Below are 22,668 nucleotides of genomic sequence, written 5' to 3'. Positions count from 1 at the left end.
ACGATATCGCTTTGGATTATTTGTCCGACAATTCATGTTTCAAGGAAATAACTAGGCGAAAGAATAAGTAGTGTAAGTGCAGGGAATTCAGAATCGTATTGCGAGTGAAAGTGCAATCGCCTCTCAATTTGGGGAGCATACTGAAAAATCAACTAAATGGGATGGGTTCATAGTATAAACTCTAAAATTCCTCACCTTCGACACAGTTGAGATTATCGTCGGGTTTAAATTTATCAATGCATGTGCAGAATCCCGCCCCTGTGGCAGAGGAACATTTTGTGTTTCCCTTGCAGGTTTTTTCGGCTGTGCATGTATCTCCGACCATGGAATCTGCAAATGTTAAATGGTAGAGAATGGTGTTCACGATAAAAATCAATTACATGAATGTATTGATGAGAGACGGTAATATATTATATTTTGGCTGGTGCTCTTGTGCAGGGTGGGAAGGTTGTGGCAGTGATGTAGACAACTCACCCGTAATGATTCAACGAGTCGAATGAGATGAATGGAATGGCGTTTGAATCCGTTTGAAATTATCCCTTGTATTGAAGTGCGTAATTTGGCAGAGAAATCAATCGATCAAGTACATTCGAAAATATTTTGTTACTTTACAGATGAAATGCGAGGAATGAGCACATAAGTAAATTTATCAATAGTTAGCTATTGTGGCAAGATGGCGATCAAGGATATGCTTCTTTTGATAATAAAACTTTTATGTGATGATTTTAATGATGACATCGGGAAGTGGAATGGTAAGGTTGTGATGCGTGATTACTTATGTGACATACCTTTCGTGCACGTTGAGGTACCATCATCTCCATGAAATCCTGCTGGGCACTCGCATTTCCCTACCTCATCTGTGCTGCTGCTGCATTTTGAATCCTGGATATTCTCGCACCCAACTCCGTTTTTACATTTACCGCCCAAGACTTCCGCTCCTGAGTGAAAAAGAATTTTTTTGAGGAAATTAAATTTTTTTGATTTTCTACAAAATTCGTATGCCTCTGTCCACTGTTATCGCCATGTATCGTCTTTCTTTTTCCGAGAAATATAAGGCTGTGAGTCTAGGAAAAGTAGAATTTCGTCTAAAATATATTGGTTTTTTGAAGAAGTCCACATGATATGCTCGGTAGATACTAGTGTTGTGGCTTAGGACAATAGATCCGTTAACATGCTGAGGTATAAAAATTAAAATGAGTTAGCGAGAAGAGCCGATTCGTAAAGTTAGCTTTTCGAAAGAAATTTAGACCTATTTTGTTCGAACAATGATATGCGTTAATTTAAATTATACAGTAATTTCAAGGTTAAGCGTGTCGGAGAACGTGTATTACTTTAAGGCTTATAAGAAATATATTGATTTACGATCCACGGAGATATTGGCGAATGTGACAGTCCAATAGGTACGGTTGAAAACGTTGCTGATTAGAAGCATTTTTTCCAGCAATTATGGTGTATCGAGGACAGCAGCGATGGTTTTATAGATAGGTTATAAATATTCAGGGTATTTTTAGCTTGTATATGAGCTGATAATTCAATTGTATTTGCATAGTCATAAAAAGCGAATGCATTTTTGTGGTTAGCGTCATAACAATCGATGAGGAATAAAGCACGGCATTGTGTTGTAGCGGGAAATCTTAATTCCGTTAAAATACAAGCATCTTCATATTGATTAGGGTGGAGGCGAGTTGATGGCTTCGTCGTACCTGGTAACACGACATTGATCCAATGACAGACGTCTTACATTCCCTATTTGGCAGGTTGTAACGTTATAGGTGTAATAATGGTGACTCATTTCCACTAACGCAGTACAAGAAAGGTCACACGGTATCGCTTTGGATTATTTGTCAGAAGATTCATGTTTCAAGGGAATAACCAGGCGAAAGAATACGTAGTGTAGGTGCCGGGAATTTTAATCGTATTGCGAGTGAAAGTGCAATCGCCTCTCAATTTGGGGAGCATACTGAAAAATCAACGAAATGGGATGGTTTCCAAAGTATAATCTCTAAAATTTCTCACCTTCGACACAGTTGAGATTATCGTCGGGTTTAAATTTATCAATGCATGTGCAGAATCCCGCCCCGGTGGCAGAGGAACATTTTGTGTTTCCCTTGCAGGTTTTTTCGGCTGTGCATGTATCTCCGACCATGGAATCTGCAAATGTTAAATGGTAGAGAATGGTGTTCACGATAAAAATCAATTACATGAATGTATTGATGAGAGACGGTAATATATTATATTTTGGCTCGTGCTCTTGTGCAGGGTGGGAAGGTTGTGGCAGTGATGTAGACAACTCACCTGTAATGATTCAACGAGTGGAATGAGATGAATGGAATGGCGTTTGAATCCGTTTGAAATTATCCCTTGTATTGAAGTGCGTAATTTGGCAGAGAAATCAATCGCTCAAGTACATTCGAAAATATTTTGTTACTTTACAGATGAAATGCGAGGAATGAGCACATAAGTAAATTTATCAATAGTTAGCTATTGTGGCAAGATGGCGATCAAGGATATGCTTCTTTTGATAATAAAACTTTTATGTGATGATTTTAATGATGACATCGGGAAGTGGAATGGTAAGGTTGTGATGCGTGATTACTTATGTGACATACCTTTCGTGCACGTTGAGGTACCATCATCTCCATGAAATCCTGTTGGGCACTCGCATTTCCCTACCTCATCTGTGCTGCTGCTGCATTTTGAATCCTGGATATTCTCGCACCCAACTCCGTTTTTACATTTACCGCCCAAGACTTCCGCTCCTGAGTGAAAAAGAATTTTTTGAGGAAATTAAATTTTTTTGATTTTCTACAAAATTCGCATGCCTCTGTCCACTGTTATCGCGATGTATCCTCTTTCTTTTTCCGAGAAAAATATGGCGATGAGTCTAGGAAAAGAAGGATTTCGTCTAAAATATATTGGTTTTTTGAAGAAGTCCACATCATATGCGCGGTAGATACTCGTGTTGTGTCGTTGGACAATAGATCTGTTAACATGCCGAGGCATAAAAATTAAAATGAGTTAGCGAGAAGAGCCGATTCGTAAAGTTAGCTTTTCGAAAGAAATTTTGACCTATTTTGTTCGAACAATGATATGCGTTAATTTAAATTATACAGTAATTTCAAGGTTAAGCGTCTCGGAGAACGTGTAATACTTTAAGGCTTATAAGAAATATATTGATTTACGATCCACGGATATATTGGCGAATGTGACAGTCCAATAGGTACGGTTGAAAACGTTGCTGATCAGTAGCTTTTTTTCCAGCAATTATGATGTATCGAGGACAGCAGCGATGGTTTTATTGATAGGTTATAAAGATTCAGGGTTTTTTTAGCTTGTATCTGGGCTGATAATTCAATTGTATTTGCATAGTCATAAAACGCAAATGCATTTTTGTGGTTAGCGTCATAACAATCGATGAGGAATAAAGCACGGCATTGTTTAGTAGCGGGAAATCTGAATACCGTTAAAATACAAGTATCTTCATATTGATTAGGGTGGAGACGATTTGATTGCTTCGTCGTACCTGGTATCACGACATCGATCCAATGACAGACGTCTTACATTCCCTATTTGGCAGGTTGTAACGTTATAGGTGTAATAATGGTGACTCATTTCCACTAACGCAGTACAAAAATGGTCACACGGTATCGCTTTGGATTATTTGTCAGAAGATTCATGTTTCAAGGAAATAACAAGGCGTAAGAATAAGTAGTGAAGTGCTGGGAATTTTGAATCGTATTGCGAGTGAAAGTGCAATCGCTTCTCAATTTGGGGAACATAGTGAAAAATCAACGTAATGGGATGGTTTCCATAGTATAAACTATAAAATTTCTCACCTTCGACACAGTTGAGATTATCGTCGGGTTTAAATTTATCAATGCATGTGCAGAATCCCGCCCCGGTGGCAGGGGCACATTTTGTGTTTCCCTTGCAGGTTTTTTCGGCTGTGCATGTATCTCCGACCATGGAATCTGCATCTGTTAAATAGTAGAGAATGGTGTTCACGATTAAAATCAATTACATGAATGTGTTGATGAGAGACGGTATTATATTATATTTTGGCTCATGCTCTTGTGCAGGGTGGGAAGGTTGTGGCACTAGGTAGGTTGAAAGCTCTTGGACATACTGCTCATGTATTTCCACGACTTGGATGCGGTACTTAGAACTCTTATTTCCACTTTCATGCTACAGAATGTAATACTTATCCTCTAATAATAAGAGTGAATCCATCAGTCCAATCGGCAAGCGCCGGGATTTCTTTTGTAATTATCCTTGCGGAGGTCGATATCAATGAAATTGAAGTTCGAAGGTGTTGCGAAATTGGTTTTCATAGATATGGTAGACATTCTCGAGTGGTTTCTGATGACGCTTTCCATTTAATTTGCAATCCAAAAATATGGCTTGAGAATACATCTTAGACCCCTACTGTCTTAAATGTTTCCTTTTGTGTGAATTTTTCCTTCACATAATTCGCATAATATCTGTATCTATATATATAGTTAGGTTGGAGACTGAAGGTCCTTCAGTCTCCTACCTAACTCTGAGGAAGGTTGCAATACGCCACCGAAAATTCAGTTCTTAATGTGAGTTTTTTATCTTTATTTTGTGTGTTCTGTGATACTGCCCATCCTAGGGTTTTTATACGTTATTTACCTCGCCGAGGAACATTTCATAGTGTATATATAATGCAATATATATAATATGGTAGTAGTATCATAATAATCATATCTTACGACGATATTTTGAATTCCGGATCATTATTTTTTGAAAGTTTTGGAAGAGTTACCTCGAGACCAGGCATTTTAATGCTTTCCCCAAACACTTCTGTTTCATTTTTCAAATAAACTCTGGTTCCGAACGAGTAAGCAATAACGCCAAGTATTCGCTGAAATTGAAGAAAGGGTCAACTTTAGCGGCGTCCATGTTAGCTACAAAGATAGAAACTGCCAGCTCCACGTATATATAACAAAAGGATTTACACACAAAGGCAGCTAGAGAAGAATCACTGTCAGATTCTTAGGAGTTCTGAATAACCAAAATGCGTGTATCCAAGTATAAACAAAAATCACTGGAGCACAACTTACCTCTTCTAGTGAACGAACAAAATTAAATTCAAAAATCTATCTGGATGCGGAATTTTCGAAAATAGCTCAGAGGAAACGCACACAAGGAACGCGGGGTCATAAAAACGACCCTTTTGCAACAACCTTTCAAACCACCCACCAGAAGTAGGCTGCCCATAAGGTTGTAAACACTATTCCATATTTGAGGTTAAAAGTAGCCTAAACGAGAAGTGATACCCACGGAAAGGTTTAAAATGTGCATGCGAAATTGTCAGATTTTGATTACAGGTAGTTCGGAAATTAATATAAAAATGGTTCCTAGTCCGTAACTATGGGTTGAGAAGGAAATTCATTGCCCTTTAGTGACATGAATCCCTAAATCCAATACAAGTCCTCCAATTTGTATCGTATCGACGATAATTATAGCAAAAGAGCGAATAAATTAGGTTATAATAAATGTAAAATAAATGTGGCACAAAATAATTTACATCCTTTACACAATTCTCTTGCTGAAAGATTCATTTTCCAACGTCCGTCGAGCATGGTAATCCCCTATATATGGCATTACTTTTAACATGCTGAATTTCGAAAAAAATTCAATGAGAGTAGTTTTTGCGAAATTTGTTCAACTTTGAGGCCAAGCGTTTAAAAAATGTACCTATGAAAAACGGTTTGCGTAAAAAAATGCGCTAATGTATTGAAAACAACTGTTCAAAGTTTCAATTTCCGCTCTCAAAAAAATCGATTTTGAGGTTTTGTCCAGCTTTTTTCGATTTCAGCCCACTGTGCGGCGCACCCTTTTTGTGGTTATAGAAAAATTATTTTTAGAATTTTTTCAGGTTCAGGCAGTGAGTTCATATTGATGGGATCCAAAGGTAAAAAATCAAATGGATATTTATGAATACATTACATACAACAGGATACAACAGATACTTCATGGCGTCCAGTCTTTCCGTAGCACACATGCACACACGCGATACGCGTGCGAGCGCACACGTAAACCAATGCATGTGTGTTTATAGACATATTATGAGTATGTCTGTTTATTTTGGTGTAAATTTGAGTGCTTACGTCAGTGCCGAACGTATAGCACGCAAAGTATATGCTGGTAATGTGGATTATGATGCTCTGAATTGTGCTTTTCGAAGTTTCCAAAAAAAGTTGATTGTTTTCTAAACATAGTTCCTTGGATTTGGTGATAAAAAGTTTTAAAAAATTATTTTGTAGAATGTTTTAAAGTGCTAAGAGGCTATGTTAAATTAATTCCTTTTAATGCTTTATTTTTGAAAGGGGGCGAGTTTAAAGAGCTAAATAAGGTGATGCCTGCTTGTAAATAGAGACTTTAAACGGCCATATTTCACAAAATATTTATTGTGCAGGAAATAAAAACAAATAGAAATGCATGAAATTATAGTGGCTACAATTTGTTTAGCCTGAAAATTTTCGTACATCCATTATCTTTGGAGTTATTTTGAAAAAAAAAACATTTTTTTACGAAATTGTAGAAAATCGTTTTTCACTATTAAATCCAAGTTTTCAAAATTAATGATTATAAATTGATGAAAATTTTATGAGTTATTGATAGTATCCAAATAAAGAGAACCGCAACAGGAATACGATCATTTTAAGATAGGGTGGTAACTCGGTTGCTGTTTTCACGGATAATTTCGTAGAAAAAGGTAAATACTGACTTTATTTTTAACATAAATTGTCCAAATTCCATGCTTAATAATTTTTTTATATTACTAAAGAAAGGTTGTAAAATTTTAATTTTAATTTTTCCGAAAAATTCATAGTTATCCCGCTATTTGACATTGCATACCTATATAAAGTATGGCGTTTAACAAACAAAAGCTAGTCATTAACAAGCCGTATCTCGATTCTTACTGGTTACCATGGAAACACAAAAAAAAAGATTTTTTTGGTGTTTTATAAGCTACAATTTTATTATTCATAGTTTGTTTGATGTTTGGATATTTTCAAGTTATTAGCGAAAAATCAATAAAAAACGTTGATTTTTTCTATGAAAAATTGTAACTTTCAATTGCGAATTCGTCGGCATGATATAGATTTTGATACTTGGTCTACCACTTGCTCTGTTACTTGGTCCCTACCCACTGTCAAAATTTCAAGAAAATCCATCCAGTTTGAAAAAATTGCGAGCCAGAGTGCTTCATTTTCTGGACTACAAGCTCCTTGGAGATGGTTTGCAGGGTATTATTTAATTTAGATGTGTTTAGAATAAGTGCTAGACCAAATATTTGTACAGCCATTATAGCTTTTCCTTCACATTTTTTTCAAGTGGCTGGCTTAAATTATGGGGACGCTTTCTTGTTAAAGCTGGAACACTCACCGTCTCGTGGGATTCCCCCCCGTGTGATGGAATAGCCTGATCCCAATTGCAGTGCCACTGCCGAGATGTAGGCGACGAGTACTAAACTTGATGATATCTTCATTTTATCCTCAGTTCAATGGCAGGTTCACCCTGTAAAAGTTTGATATTGGAGACGAATGTAGTGGTTAGTGCCACATAATTTAAACACATTTTACATTAAGATGCATTCTATATCTCCATCTACCTACTTCCCCGCAACCCCCTAAATATGCCTCTAGTAGAGGGTATAAGGACGACAGCCGTTTGTTTATAATATTAAGAACAAATGCTCAAACAATACGACGACGAAAATTTATTAAAGCCCTTTATGGTTCGGGGGAAGAACTAATTCCCGTATCTGTCGGTTCGGCAAAATATCTCTCTTAATTTATCGCTTCTGTCGGACCTGGAAATAAAGTGGGACTCAAATATGATGCTTTCCGTGTCTTTACTTTATAATTTATGGTTGAATTAATCACACTCAACATATATTTGCTCATCTTGTACCACAAGGTACCCCTCCAGTGTTAATACCATTCATGTTTTTAATTTAGATATGTATTCTCAATATGCTTATGCAATCTAGGCCTAGGATAAGAAAAGTATTTTGTGGGAAACACGCATTTTAGAAAAGTATTCATTTTTATTTAGCTATGAAAATGATAAAGATTCAGGTCACGTGATAAAAATCAAGTGGTAAAACTACCACCGTAAATAGGTAAAATTGCAATACCTAAAAATTAATTTCAGTGAGTTCACGTAAACTTAGTAAATATACGACTCGTACCTATTGTCCTCCTGAGACACTGGCTCTTTTAGAGACGCGACTTTTTAGCTCAGATTTATCATAAGAGTGAAAATTGATTGTGGTAATTGCTTGTATGTGGTCATAATGGTTTCTCACGTTTTTATATGGTATTTCAATTAGTGATAATTCTACGAGTTTAAATATCGTTCGAAGTATTCTATAAATGAAGAATGATATTCTCTTAATTTCAAAGGACAACGAAAGAACTACTGATCCAATAATTCTAAATCTGACTTAATTGTGCCATTAATAAAAAAAAACCTGTTCGTTATCATCATTTTACTCGTAAATAAAGTGAGTGTAGATGTGAATTTGTTAAACCAGTGCAACGTCATGTGTTGTGTCTATAGACTTAAAGTTCTTTCATGGTAAGTTTTGACTATAACTGGTGGCAGTGCAGTGTTTATCCGCGAAGAAAGCGGACGGATTGCAATAAAATTTAGTATCGTCGTATTAATGAAATTGGCATATGCCAAGGTATTTAGCTATAAGTAATGAGGAAAATCTTGGCTTAGTGGTGTGTTAATTTATTATAATTGACTAATTGAACACAGGATTTTATTGTTTACTGGCATCTAAAAATTGACAGAAAATTAAAAATTCCAAGTAAGTGATGCCTCGTATCCATCAATTCGTTGTTAAATATGGAAAAAATTGCTACCTAAACATGGAGAACGTCGCAGAGGGTTATTGAGACAATATAAAAAAAATGTTTTGAAAAAAAAATCGAGGTACCATCTGATGTAATGTGAAACATACGATGAAAGGACAATGTGCGATGATCAGGCAGGAAATAGAAAAATATTGTTACTGTCTGCTGTGTTTCTACATTTTTTCCTGCCCTACCCTGAGTTTTTGGAGTTCAGTAGTCTACGGGTTTGCCTTTGTCGAACTCTGCCCTCATCCGTTGAAATTAACCCACTGGCGGAAGCTTTGAGTGAGTCAGAATGCTTCTTTCGCCTGTATCTAGATGGGTGGAGTTACACGCAGTCTCATATTGGTTAGGAAAGTTTTAAGTTCGTCTATTTTGAGGAGATGTGTCGGTGGTAGGAATATATCCTACCATTTGAGGTCTTATTTAATGTTATCTGAGACGGTCTCAACTTCCGTAGTTATTTGTTGAAATATCCTATATTTAAGATGGAGGGCCGACATTTCTTCAAGAATTTGCTAAATGCAAACGTGTGTAATAAGGACATTCTATGTCTCTCAGAATTGAGATTGGTGCGTTGTACAGACAGAATGAATTTCTCCATGTTTCCGGTGCAACCGCGTAGGTTTGTTGGTGATGACAACAGTTTCGCTGGCAGTAGTGCTAGTGAAACTGTTGTCATCACCAAAAAACCTACGCGGTTGCACCAAAAACATGGAGAAATTGGAACCTGAACACCGCGGAAACCTACGTAGTCACAGTCAGAATGAATGGTTAATGACCGTAATTTGTGTTTCCATTATAGGCTCGTTCGCCAGTTTTTATGATTTGGCGATTATGATAGAGTTTTAGATATAAAGAGACCAGCATAAACCATATTGCAAATAAGTTGTTGGCGTCACGAGCTAATGCCGAGCGGATAACTCCCTTTCACATGCTCCTCGGCCCTCTGCACGGGTCTCACGTTGATACCTCCCTTCGATGAGCGACTTTCTTTGAACGAGTAAACGAGCTGAAAAAAACTGTGACATCACCAACTCATGAATAGTGGGCGGCAACTTCCGTGATTATTTTAGGGGACGACGGTTTAGGAAAGATTATTTTTCTTTTCGTTGTAACTTATCTTTCCCTCTCCTCCACCGAATTCTTTTGATCAATAGCAATTGGGGCAAAATGTGAACCGCCCCTTTTCCGCCTCTGCTCCTCCCTTTTCATTAAATAACCATCTCTTTGGTATGGTATTTGGAGGAGGCGACCGACGGCTTAGGTCATTTGCGCCATGATGGAAGGGTTGGTGAGGACGGGTGGAGATAAACCCGGCGTTGGCATTAGCCTTCTCCTAACGAAAGGCACCAAGGGGACCACGGCTTAACGTCCCATCCGGCGGACAAAGTTTTGTGCTGAATATGTCCTCCACATAAATGCAATCAGGGATCGTGCAGACACTGAAAACTATCTCCCACCGCCGGGATTTGATACCAAGCCCACCGGCGCGGCGGGAAGCCAACACTGTAGTCACCACACCAACCCGATCCTCCTACCCTCTCTATACTGGAAACGAGACTCCAGGGCGGGTTCGTGGGGTTACACTTCTGGTTTGTAAGCGCTAGCTTTTTACCTCTGCACCACAGAAGAGGGTGAAAAAGGTACGAAAAAGGAAGGAGGCGCCGCGGCGCGCCGTCGCGATAGGAGCCCGACGACGCCTCCTGGGATGGGATAGGGAAGGGCTGGATAGAGGATACCCCATCGCTATGGAAACGACAGGGCCCACTACTAGCGAAACCTGGAAACCATTTCTGTTCCAATGATTTTGAAGGATTATTCTATGAAAGAGATCCAACGACCAAATCGTGGGAACCCTCTATACAGCCAACTTTTCACCTATCGTGAACCTAACAACGTAGATGTAGACGCAGTCGCGTTGAAAGGGCACCGTTGGCTCCCAAATCTCCCCCAGGCTACCGGATTCATTTTCGGTTGAAAAAGTAAAATAGAGGTGCACTCCTCCAGCCACACCTTCCATATGCAGCGAGAATATGGGATCCGGTGCGGATAGAATTTATCTGATTACTCAATAAAATGCGAAGGTAAGATCCGCCAAACACTGTTGCGAACTAACAGAAAGCGTTAAACATGTGTTAAACGAATAAGGACGGAACCCCCTAGAGACTCAGGGCTAGGTTTCGATTGCTTGAGCAATTGGGAATAGATATCTTTCAGAGCGCCGCGGAGAACCGAACATCAGAACCTCACTACATTGTCAGTTTCGACAGAAGCAAAAAATTGAAATAGATATTTTACCTAACATTTGGGTATGGGAATTATTTCTTCCCCCGAACAATAAAGGCATTCAATAAAAGCTGGAAGTAACTTAGTTTCCTTTTTATTTGTCTAACGGCTGGTGTCCAAACAATCCCCGCTACACCTTTTCAGGCGGCTTCTTGCTAGGTAGCACGTAGATGAAGTAGAATAATCTCTCAGGCCGTCCCCGTGTATTTAAGTGGTAGAGAGTGAAGATGAAGTGTGAATCACGCAATCCCTGATGTAGAAAAAAAATCCGGTGGTACCAGCTCGTGTGATCCTGGGTTATCTTATAGGCTGGCTCGTCGACAAAAATTCATTTCGCGGTGAGGGGGCAATACCAGTTAATCTTCCTCTTTGAATGTCGTTACAGAACAATGCAAATGCATTCGAGGGGCTGACCTTTATTTTGCGAGATTCACGCGAAATTGAAGCAATGCATATTGATGAACATAATAAGTTTTCCCTACGGATGACCACCGCTTACTGACGTTGCATTCAGTCTGTACTTATGGGCGAGCTGAAAAAATCTGGGGGATGCCGATTGCCTGATAGCATCTCCTCTGGCTACGTGCCTGTTTTCAGGTAGCCCAGCCGCAACACCCTGGCTCTATGTTTTTTCTCGTTAGTATTGACTACCTAGCTTTCTTACTTGCTCAAAGTAGGACCGTTTTCTCATTAGCGTATGTTACTTCACGTCATTGAACTCCTGCGGTTGGATATCCTGCGGGTAGGCACACCTCTTGACACTCGCACAAGGGAAAATAGCAAAGGATTCCATGCTTAGCTCTTAATTTTCTCGGTGAAAACCTTTTTACTGGGGTATGCGTTCATACGACATGTTTAGTCTGTGCACGTACACACACACACACATAACGATCAATGTTGTGGAGTGGGGTATAAGCTAATCTCATGCGCGGAATACGGAAATCAATACATATATACCGTTATCATCCCTGCCTTTTTTCGTTTACCAAAAAATCCTGCCATGTGACCATGAATTCCAAGTTTCCCATTTCTTTGGGGGGAAATCCTCCCATAGCAACGCCGGGTGGCCTTCAAGTAACCTACGAGGGTCCTATGAATTCCTAGAAATTTCCGAGATATTGTATTCTTAATGCCAAAAGTTATTATTTTTCAACTAAGCGTCACTCTTGACTAGTCAGCTTTCATAGTTTCAGCTGTATCCATGCCATTGTTTCATTGTTGCTGCCGATTTTAGTGAACAACTTTCATTTGTTTTAAAAATTGATATAAGTAAGTTTCGTACGGTGATCAAACACTTTTTTTTAAATGGTTAAAGCCTAAATAAATGAAAGCTGAGCTGTATGAAGTTCATATCACATCCGGTCTTGCGTTTGCATCTCTTTAAAATTGGGTAAATGAATTAGAAGGTTGCCTTACATCCAAAAAAAGAACATGGTTCCGGACGCCCTGTGGAAGTATTGACCCCCGAAACGATATTGACAAAATCCACGATATGGTTTTAAGTATAACACAAATCAAAGTGTGCTAGATAATTGAAGCCACAAGCAAATCACATTGCACAATCGTTTCAAGTTTGTTCGAAAAATTTGGTGTGAAAAAAACCTCGGCAATATGGTAATAATCTCGTATTATACTTTTAATTACTAGCTATTCGAACGATTTTTTTGCGTTTCATAACTTTGGAATGAATCACTTACTACGCCAACTTTTCGGTGTTCGATGACTGACTAGTAGTTTAATTTGCATGGTAGCATTTTCGTATCCTTTGCATTTCCCTAGTCTCTGGTCTGATCGCGTGTAGTTGTCCTGTGTGCTTGGCCTATGTCCGGCGAACGAGTGCGTCTCTGATTAAGGCTAGAATGAGTGCTGAATGCTTCGTGCTTAATCACTCCGAGCCACACATCCTGGTGGTGGCTTGCACAGCGCCTTGTTGATGTGGACGTAGATGAAACTGCTATGGGCCATATGTGTTACTCGCTAGCATCCGTGCAAGGTCAAGAATCGAGTTTACTGTTTACGGCTCGGCGACGAACTGGCTCTCGATGATACAGGGCCATCCTCCCAAGATCAGCTTCCGCACGTACCTTTTCAATGCCTGAGGTCACCTTGGAACCTCACTTCGGTTTTCCGTGCCGCCTCCTGGACGCTCCTTGGGTGATCCTGTGCAGTGAACGGGAAGTACAAGGTTATTCTCCGCGCAAAGAACTCGGATTAATAAGCATTGCTCCTGCGGCGAGGAATAAATAACGTTTATCTCAGCTTATCTCATGCATCACGCCTTCCCCTCCAGCCTCCCTTGCAGGCCTCGCTGGCCAATACCTTATCGGCTCGTTTGATGTGCGAAAATTAACTGCTGCCTTGGATGGCCACTCGGTGGCGCCAACGTGGTGTTTGGTAGGCTTTTCGTCCATTCCTAACGCCCTTGGTTATGTTCTAGAATGTATATTAATGTTAGGGTGGGCCGAAAAATTACTTTTTAGATCCACTCTAGTTACTAATTAATATTTAACTGACTTTTTTAATTTACTTAAATCAATAACTTCACTTATCAGGCCAGTTATGAAGCAATTCCTTTTTTCGGCCCAGATTTATGTTTTTTTCGGCATCAAATTTTCCCTATACTGGAAAGTTATCTAGTTATATCAGTGCCTCGTGTCCGGTGTTTTTTTTCTAAACCAGATAATATTAGATGCTATCGTGTTAACCTATTTTTTATAGTTCTGCGGATAATTAGGCGGATTTTGGGGTCATTGAGAAGGCATTTTTATTATTTAATATTTATTTATATTTATTGATTTTTTGCATATTAGTTACGGAGGTTAACATTATTCAAAACAAAATTATGTTGCTGCAATGTGTGAGAATGATCAGCAAACTTCGAGGAAACACGCGTACCACTAAAATACCACCACCTGGCTGCGTGTGGTATCGCTACACATATTGCGTTTTGTAAGCCGAAGGCGCGGTGAAATAACTACGCTTCCAATAAATATCCTTTTATAAATGCCTCATTGATCCTGTCGAAGGAATTAATTCCCTAAATGAAGCCTTAACAATCGTTAACTTTGAAAATATTTTACATGATTTGATATTTAAAAAAAAAAAAATCGTGTTAAATGCTTTTGCTCTAAAGACACGTGTACTTATAATATAATGTGATCCTATAAAATTTTTTAAACAGAGTCCTAGATTACTCGACATGCAGAGATTCATCGGGCGGCATGCCGTGTATTTTGTTCTACAGCGACATATTTTAGATAGCTACTTGCCACCCATCTTCAAGACAAGTGTCATGAGTACCTATTTGCTGCAGCCTGGTAAGAATGCTCTGTTGCTATGAGAGGAATAGCATGATCCAAGCCATGGAGAGAAACGTCGGTTGATGGCATTTGCCGTGAGGTTGAACTTCAAGTATTTGAAGGACTGTAGCCATAGAATCTTTGAATCCGTGTTTAGCCCAGAAATCGGTCCTTTACTATCTGTTAACAACGTTCAGCTACTTTATGGGGGTAAAGAATTAAGACTTTTTAATGCAGTTTTCTATGAGTGGCCACACTTGAGCCAAATTTGAAAATATTTATGTAACGTCGGAATTCTGGTATTTCAATCTTGTTCTCGTCCTTAATCATTGGAGGTTGGTATCATCGTGTCATGTAATGCGCTGGTTGTTTTTTTAAACGATTTATTATTATTATTTTTATTTATTAATTTGACTGACTGCAACACATGCCTTACAACCTACGTTGTTCCAACGCGGCGTAGCATTCTCACCCATCTCTATATGAATGATTCATATTACAATAACAATAAACCCGAAAAGCCGAGCATTTCTCAACGCTTGACTGACTGAAATTCATGACATGGCAAAAGGAAATTCTTGACATTTGAAGCGTGCACCCGAAATATATTGGATGCATAAGAAATCATTTTTTTATGAAACTAAAGCAGATAAAGAGTGACGCAGCATCTGTCCCTGACTCCTGCCTTTTCCCTATCCTGAAATAATTCTTTAATCAGACTTCTCTTATCAACTTCAGTCGTCAACACCCCACAACCTCGCTATTCTAATCCTCCCTTTTTCCGCTTCCAATTTTTTAACGATTTACTTATTGTTTTTCCCCCACGACCGCCATACTATGGATCTTAGAGTTATTATAGCGCTGTACTATTTAACTATGTATTCTAAGCTACCTACCGTCTGCCATCACCCTACTCCCTCTCCCGCCTGGCCCTCATTTCTCTCCCTTATTCTGGCGATGCCTTCACACACCTTGCTTCACCAGAGGTGCAACCCTCAAGCAAACCAGCTTTCTGATTGAGTCGTAGAGAGAGTGATCAATACTTACTGGGTAACTACTCCCCTGAGAAACCAGGAGAGTTAGGGCGTTTCATTTACTTGGGTATGTCATGCTTGTAAGTAAGATCAATCAATCTGGAAAATCATCAGCGAAATGCAAACTTCTCCTCAATCCGTTATCCTGCTATGTCTTTGATATTCAGGCATGCCAATCCCACCATGCCGTTGAGGAGGCCCTCTTCGCTCGTTAAATTGATATTTAAATGGTATTGTGAGCATAATTCTTAATATGGGTAATATTTATTTGCACACGTCAAATTATCTATGTATTATAAGTTTTGTAGTGTATCAGTCTCTCTAAGCATTTTGCGCAGTCACACCATAGGATCTATCTCAGTCGTACCAAATGCCACAGGGATGGTATTCGGTACGACTAATGGCACAAATTACCCTATTAATCAATTACGAATAAGCAGATTTTCAAGGAATGAACAGGGCTTAAAATAGAATTGTAAAAGGTCCAAATAAATCATTAAGGCGTCTCAGTTATGAAATGCATCGAAATATGTGTTTTTATAGCTTTTCACGGGGCTAGTGGGCAATTACATTTGTGACAGAATTACCTTAAGAGAAAATTGTACCGTAGGATATTTCGAAAAAATTGTAAAATACAAAAAATGACAAATTCTGACTAGGCACGATCATAAACATTTATGAAGGTGATTTTCATATGCAGAAACAAAATAAATTATCTAAATACCTTCTAAATATGTCCAAAATTAACATGTGACGGAAATACTGCCAGGTCAACCTCCTACGTGTCATATTTCAAGCATCTTCAAAACTCTGTCCATCGAAGTATAATTTGAAAACTTTTAATAAGGCTCTGAATAAAGTTTCAAATACATATTTCATAAAATAAAGTTATATAGCTGTAGATTTATCAAGGTAAAATACCTACAGCCTAAATATTAATTTGAGAGATAAAGTTGATATTTTATTGGAAATGCCCTAGTAACAAGCCAAATCATGTTTACGGCGTGAGCCACCAATCTAGGATAAAACCGGCAGTTCACCACGAAAATACTGGCCCGGCAGGAACGATGCATCTACATACATTAAGGCTGTCGCTTGTCAGTCTACCTGCATCTTGTGCAGTCACACTTTAGGATCTATCTAAGTCGTAGCATGTTCTACAGGGATGGGGTTTTGCGTCCTCGACGCAGATTCTCTACAAGCACATTTTAGACTTGGTGCCAACGCTGTAGCTTGACATTGCGTAAAGTTGCGGGCAAAAAAAGTGCAAAAAAGGACAAAAACCGGCTACCTTCTGAACGGCAGACAGACAGTGCAAAGTCATAATTAATTCCTGTCTCCCCACTGCAGTGGTTCTCCTGTGGAAAACTTTATCAATTATTTATGATAAATATTTATTTATGATAACCGTTTTTCAAACAGATTGTCCTTGTCATGTTATCTAAATGGCTTCAACTGAGCAGATCATGAGGGCACAATTATTAGATATTAATTGGAATTTAAACGACCGTAGTCATTAACAAGGAGCTCTCACGCTGTATTTAGCTAGTGAGACGGGCATGTCTTATGCTAATCTTTGCTCCTCAGTGATTGCAATCTAATTTAGGGTTAACATTTGTCTTATGTTTTGGAAAGATACGAAATATCTATGCTTAACACTTTAAAATAATAGTAAATAGTGAAGTCAATAGCATTTGTCACTCCCATTACAGCTAATCTAGCATATTTGTATACCTTATCTTCTCATAAACAAACACTAATTCGAAATCGTCGGCGTACTGCCGCCTTCACGCAGAGAAAATTCGACAGGCTCAGTTTTTCGGCGACGACGCAGCGAGCTGGAGACGTGACGTCATCAATCCTCAAAGACGGGATCTGATTGGCTCGCGAGCCGCGGCGTTAACGCAACGCCGAACTGTGAAGGCACCCTAAGTCTCTGACTTGTTCCCGGCCCTCAAGAGTGTACCTACCCCATGCGGGCCCACCCTGGGTTCCCCGATCCACTGCTAGTAATCATCTTTGACCCGTTATTACCCAGTTTTGCTTCTAAGCAACATCAAATGTGCTTCAGTTTTCAGCTCTATTAAGGAAAGATTTATACTATTTGTTCTTTCTTGCTGCAAATTTTAATGGCCAAGTATTTAGCTGACACAATAATTATGATCGAGGCGACATTTTGCACATTTTTAAAATTGAGAGGCATTGACATTTAATTTATTCCAGAAATATCTCTGAGTTACAAAGGTTTAAAGGAAGGCAATTTTGTCAAACGCAAAAATGCCGAGTGAGTTCCTGCGAATGCTCGGTATGGCCAAGGGAAAGGAAATGTGCTTTACAGTGTGAATGTGTGTTAGTCACACGCTTGGGCCTTTGTCTGAGGTGTGCTCTACCCTCGTCTATCGAAACTAACCGTAAGGTAGAGTCACTGAGTTAGTGATCATTAATAATAATAAAATGCCTTTATTTGGGTGAGGTTGAGACTAAAAAGTCCCCTCTTCCACCTAACCCCTTGATAACGTCATGCAAGCAAAATGGTAGGCAAACATTTACAATACAAAGAATATGCAATATACACTGTTTGTGAAATGTCAAAATATGAACAATTATAATATACAATTTGTGAAATGCATAAAATATAATAAAAACTATATGTGAAAATTTTGTGCAAAAAAGATTTCTATTTGTGGGAAAAACATGGGGATAAGGGTGTAGTATCCTTCAGCGAAAAAACCCACTGCAGGAAAACGCCCACACAAGAAGGGGGGCGTGAAAAACCTGCGAAAACCTACTGAGTGAAAGCTAATGTCATGTTACATGCAAAATACAACATACTTCATGAGGTACATAGAATACACAAATATTACACATCACTGTACCATTGAGCCCTTAAAGTTGGTTATCAATAGCAATAGACGACAATTGAGTGCAATTAACTACCAAAACCTACCTTTATATTATGCACAAATAAATAGGTTTAATTTTATTTGTACGATGACAAAATGAAAATTTTTGCATTGCCGTCTATGGTACGCATTATATACGTGCATTATGTGCATTCGTGCGAGGACAGCATTCGCCGATGAATATCGTCCGCTGTGTGACGCTCAGAAAAAATCGAAGGGGAGGAAGGCCCGCGAATAGTCTTTATCGCCTGCAAATAAGCGCTATCACTCGCGCCTCAGCGTTTTTCGATGATGGAGATGATATTTACTTTGAATGGCGTCGTTCACTCAGTCCAGTATTCGCAAACCATTAAGAGAATTCGTAAGATGGAAGGGAAGGATGAATGATGACAGGTGCAATTCCTCCTCATTCAGCCATTCTCTAATTAATTCAAAATAAAAAGAATGCCAAAGTTTTCGCCCAATTTTCATGAGTTTGTGATGTCACTAGAGTTCTAATTCAGTTACTTTTTCATGGATTAGATTTCATTGATGAAATGAATCGCAAACAAGGCTGTTAACGGTAAATAACGACTTTAGTGTAAAGCACAATCCCGAGGAGTAGCTGGGAAGCGGTGACACTCCCAGAATGATCGCCTGACGTCATCAACTTATCTGTGAAAGGGTTAGAGGCGATGAATTTTGACAGCGGATAGTTCAAGAAGTAGTGAAACGGATCGCAAATGGAAAACTTCTGGTTTATTTATTTTTCAAGCTGTATCAAAATGGACAGTTATGAAAAATGCTCTTTCCTGAGTGACCTTTGTGCGAAAAAGTTGAATATGTGTTAGCGATTTTTCACACTTTTTTGGCTATTTTTCGCGCAAGAAAAAAATTTTCTAAAATTTACGGTTGTATTATGAACCCTCAAAAAATCTCATCCTCAAATCATGTCACGAAATCCTTTTCTTGCCTCACTTGCAGTTTCGCCAGAAGGGATGTGAGATACTACAAATATTCCATTCTTTCCTAGACTTTATCTCGAGCGGGAGGCTTAAAAAACTATCAGACTACGTTGAAATGTATTTGCTGTCAAAAATTAAAGTCACCTCCGCGGAATAGTCCTTGATAAAGAATATCATAAAGATTGTTTCTCCAGATAACCGTTCGCATCGCGAAATATTCTTAGAACTCTTATACCTGCTTCTCAGCCAAGTCCAGCCCAATCAGTTTCGAGAGCAGTTTGGAAACGTTTATTTTCAATTTTAGCTTATCTAATTAGGTGGCGATCTTTCGATAAAAATCTTCTCCTGCCTATGATAACAGACACGTTTGAATTAGTTTTTAATTACTTTAAGCCCCAATTTCCTTGGTCTCTGTGGGCTTATCTCCATACTTTCGCGTCGAGCACTTGATGGAATTAATCTTCCACGGCAGGAAAACCTTTTGGATCGCATGTGACGTTGGGATGAGATGTCATCATCATTTTTCCGAAGATTGGTTTGAATCATCTCTCCATTCACTTATCCTAACGGCTAATCTTTTAGCAAGTTTCACCATGTGTGGCATTTGCCCTAAGATATTGTCGTGTCCTCTCGTGGACAGCTCGACAAGGGGCGACCAAACTAGGGATCTTGACTGACTCTTGAGGGATTCCGGACTGCGGTGGTGGTCCTCTCGGAGGGACAGTATCGGTGAGAAATGAAAGATACGGAGTTTGCCGCTAGGAGTGTATTTGGAGGCAGTTGGTTGTTGAACAAGAATGATCTCCTCCCTCGGCTACTCCGGGTCAATCGTAGAGCTTCCCTTCCACGGCCCTGTGTGCGCCCCCCCTCCGTGCGTTCTAGAACTTTCCACTGGTGCGCCATTCTTTTCTGAAAAGTGCAAACGCATCGGCAATCAAAAATACGATTCCCACTCTCAGCAAAATCAGCATAATACGGGCATCGTGGCTTTCCTTTGATAAAGGCCGTTTTACACGGTACACGGAATTGCGCAATCTGACATACGTGCGAAGGCGCAATCAAAATTGCGTCATGTAAAGCGGTGAATCGCTAGAACACATGCGAGAATGCGTGGATGCGAGACGGCAAAATAGCCCGTTCTAATTTCGTTCATGCATTCGCGCAATTGCGCACCATTTTAGAAATTAATGCAGCTCTAACCTGCGCAATTCCGTGCCCCGTGTAAAACGGCCTAAAAGGGCACACTATCAAAAATGCATTCTCCACTATCAGCACAGCACCGCACAGGCATAAAGGAAAGTTCCAGAGACTCACTTCAGTCAGAGGACGCATAGACCGGAAATGGAATCCACCAAAAGAATAGGCACGCATCAACAAAAAGAGTGTGAGAACTTAATGGAAAGAAAGATGAAGTATGGCTTAGGCGGGATTCAAATCCCGATACGTGTACTACTAGTCAAACCGCCGAGTCATCTTCTTCAAAGGTGAATTCAGACTGGGTTTACCCAGCTAGGCGTTGATCAATTTTAAGCACAATGTTTTAACACTTTCAATATTCTTCTACTCTACATCTTTATTTTCCTGTCCAATGTATCTCTCCCACCAGATGCCTACCTCTGCCATTCTTCCCATTTTCCTATCCTTAAACGGTAATTCCCTAATCCCTGAAGGGATATTTTTTCGCAGCGGAGACGAAACTCTTGGTGTGGATATTTTAAACGTGCCGTGGTTTTACCGGATGAAAATCGCTGAATCAATGAACCGGTTTTATTAACCCTTAATTACATGAATTTTCTAAACAGGCGCCAAATTTTTTAAATAAATTTTTCAAGAAACCCCTCATTTACTACATTTTAATAACTTTTTCTGCTATTTTTTTATTTTTAAGGAAACATTTTCATATTTATCAAATATGATAAAATATGGTAATGTACAACTTTTACATTAAATGATACTTCGACATGTTCCTCGACGAGTTAAATAAAATATAAATATCCCTGGTCGGGCAGAAACACAGGACACAAAAAAGATTTTTAAAAACACTTAACCGAACTAAATTTTTGGTGGCATGCAACCACCGAGGTGGTTGTTTGTGGTTGTTTACCACCGAGAATTTAGTTCGGTAAGTGTTTTTTTTTTCATTTTGTGTCCTGTGTTTCTTCACAACCTGGGATATTTTTATGTTTTTTTTTACATTAAATGAATATATATCAGAGATTTGGCAGCTTTACACGAAAGGTTTTCATTTTGCATACTCATTGATGACTTCTCATTGGCGCCCGTATCTTTGCCAATTAAATATCTATAGATATTTCTCGGATAAATCCTCTTATTTGTCTCTTATGTGGGGAGCTACCTTCCTTCAACATAATTAGAAGCTGATCACCTTTAGATCCGACTCACTGCTTCGGGAATTGCATAGTATAAAGATAGGATGTTTCTGATATACTTTTGATATACATATGTTTCAGATATGTTTCATATCTGATACACCATTCGTTAGAGAGGAAGAAATGTGCCCTTCAGAAATCACTTTCAACGAGTGCAGTGTGTATGATACAAAATGTAGCGAAGGGTTAGGTTCTCAACACATTTTCCTCTTCTTAAGCCTTAAGTTGCACTTACGTTTAAGTATTCAATCGAAATGAAGAACATGTTAGTGGACCGAAAAAAATAATTTTCCTGAGACCACATTTTAAAAATCTCCCTGCAGATGGAAAATATCAAATGAATCATATAAATTATAAGGGACAAACTTCTTTCACACTACCTTCCAGTCGTTATCTCTCTGAGAGATAGTTTTTTTTCTTTCAATAAGATGGCAAGACACATCGCTTCCTTTCACAATGTTCGAGAAAGACTTAAAAGATAGACTGTAGAACAGATTCCGACGAAGTTAGCCATGTCTCACGAACGACAGTATGCTACGGTAGATCAGATCATAAATAAATTAAGAGAGATAGACTGTAGAGCAGATATTTAGAATATGTTATAACGGACATTCAGAATGTGTTATTTCCGCGATTTATAATGGACTATATTGATATCTTTAGGACTTACAAATAAATTAGTTGACCTGTTCTGTAGACTACTAACTTATGTTTCCTTTGATGCATGTTTCTTAATTTTCCTAGTATTTCTAATAGCATGTTTTGCATGTTCTAGCTTCATAGGCCAACTGCCTTCATAAGAAGTTGGCAGGTTTTGCCTTTGCATGGAATGTGCACGTATATTTGGTTAGCATGCGTAGTATTTTTATGACCGTGTGGTGTGCAAGCGCGAATTCTCTTGCGTGCTGTATT

At 38.9% G+C, this 22,668-nt stretch overlaps 1 protein-coding gene across 4 annotated transcripts in view; it reads right to left on the bottom strand.

Moving 5' to 3' along the window:
- The window catches only part of LOC124163660 (multiple epidermal growth factor-like domains protein 6), a 51,760-nt gene extending 47,779 nt beyond the window's left edge, over positions 1 to 3,981 (bottom strand). For all 4 annotated transcript variants that reach the window (XM_046540716.1, XM_046540719.1, XM_046540718.1 and 1 more), the window contains exons 1-5: positions 3,837 to 3,981; positions 2,610 to 2,759; positions 2,017 to 2,151; positions 789 to 938; positions 196 to 330 (exon numbers count right to left, since the gene is read on the bottom strand). In XM_046540716.1, coding sequence (XP_046396672.1) covers positions 196 to 330; positions 789 to 938; positions 2,017 to 2,151; positions 2,610 to 2,759; positions 3,837 to 3,966 — 700 coding nt within the window. In that variant the 5' untranslated portion in view covers positions 3,967 to 3,981. The remainder of the gene's footprint in view (positions 1 to 195; positions 331 to 788; positions 939 to 2,016; positions 2,152 to 2,609; positions 2,760 to 3,836) is intronic.
- Between the last annotated feature and the right edge of the window lie 18,687 nt (positions 3,982 to 22,668).

This window comes from Ischnura elegans, chromosome 8 (assembly GCF_921293095.1).
Source record: "Ischnura elegans chromosome 8, ioIscEleg1.1, whole genome shotgun sequence".
Taxonomy (NCBI): Eukaryota; Metazoa; Arthropoda; class Insecta; order Odonata; family Coenagrionidae; genus Ischnura; species Ischnura elegans.
The sequence above is the reverse complement of the archived record's forward strand: the minus strand, read 5'-3'. Positions and strand labels throughout refer to the sequence as shown.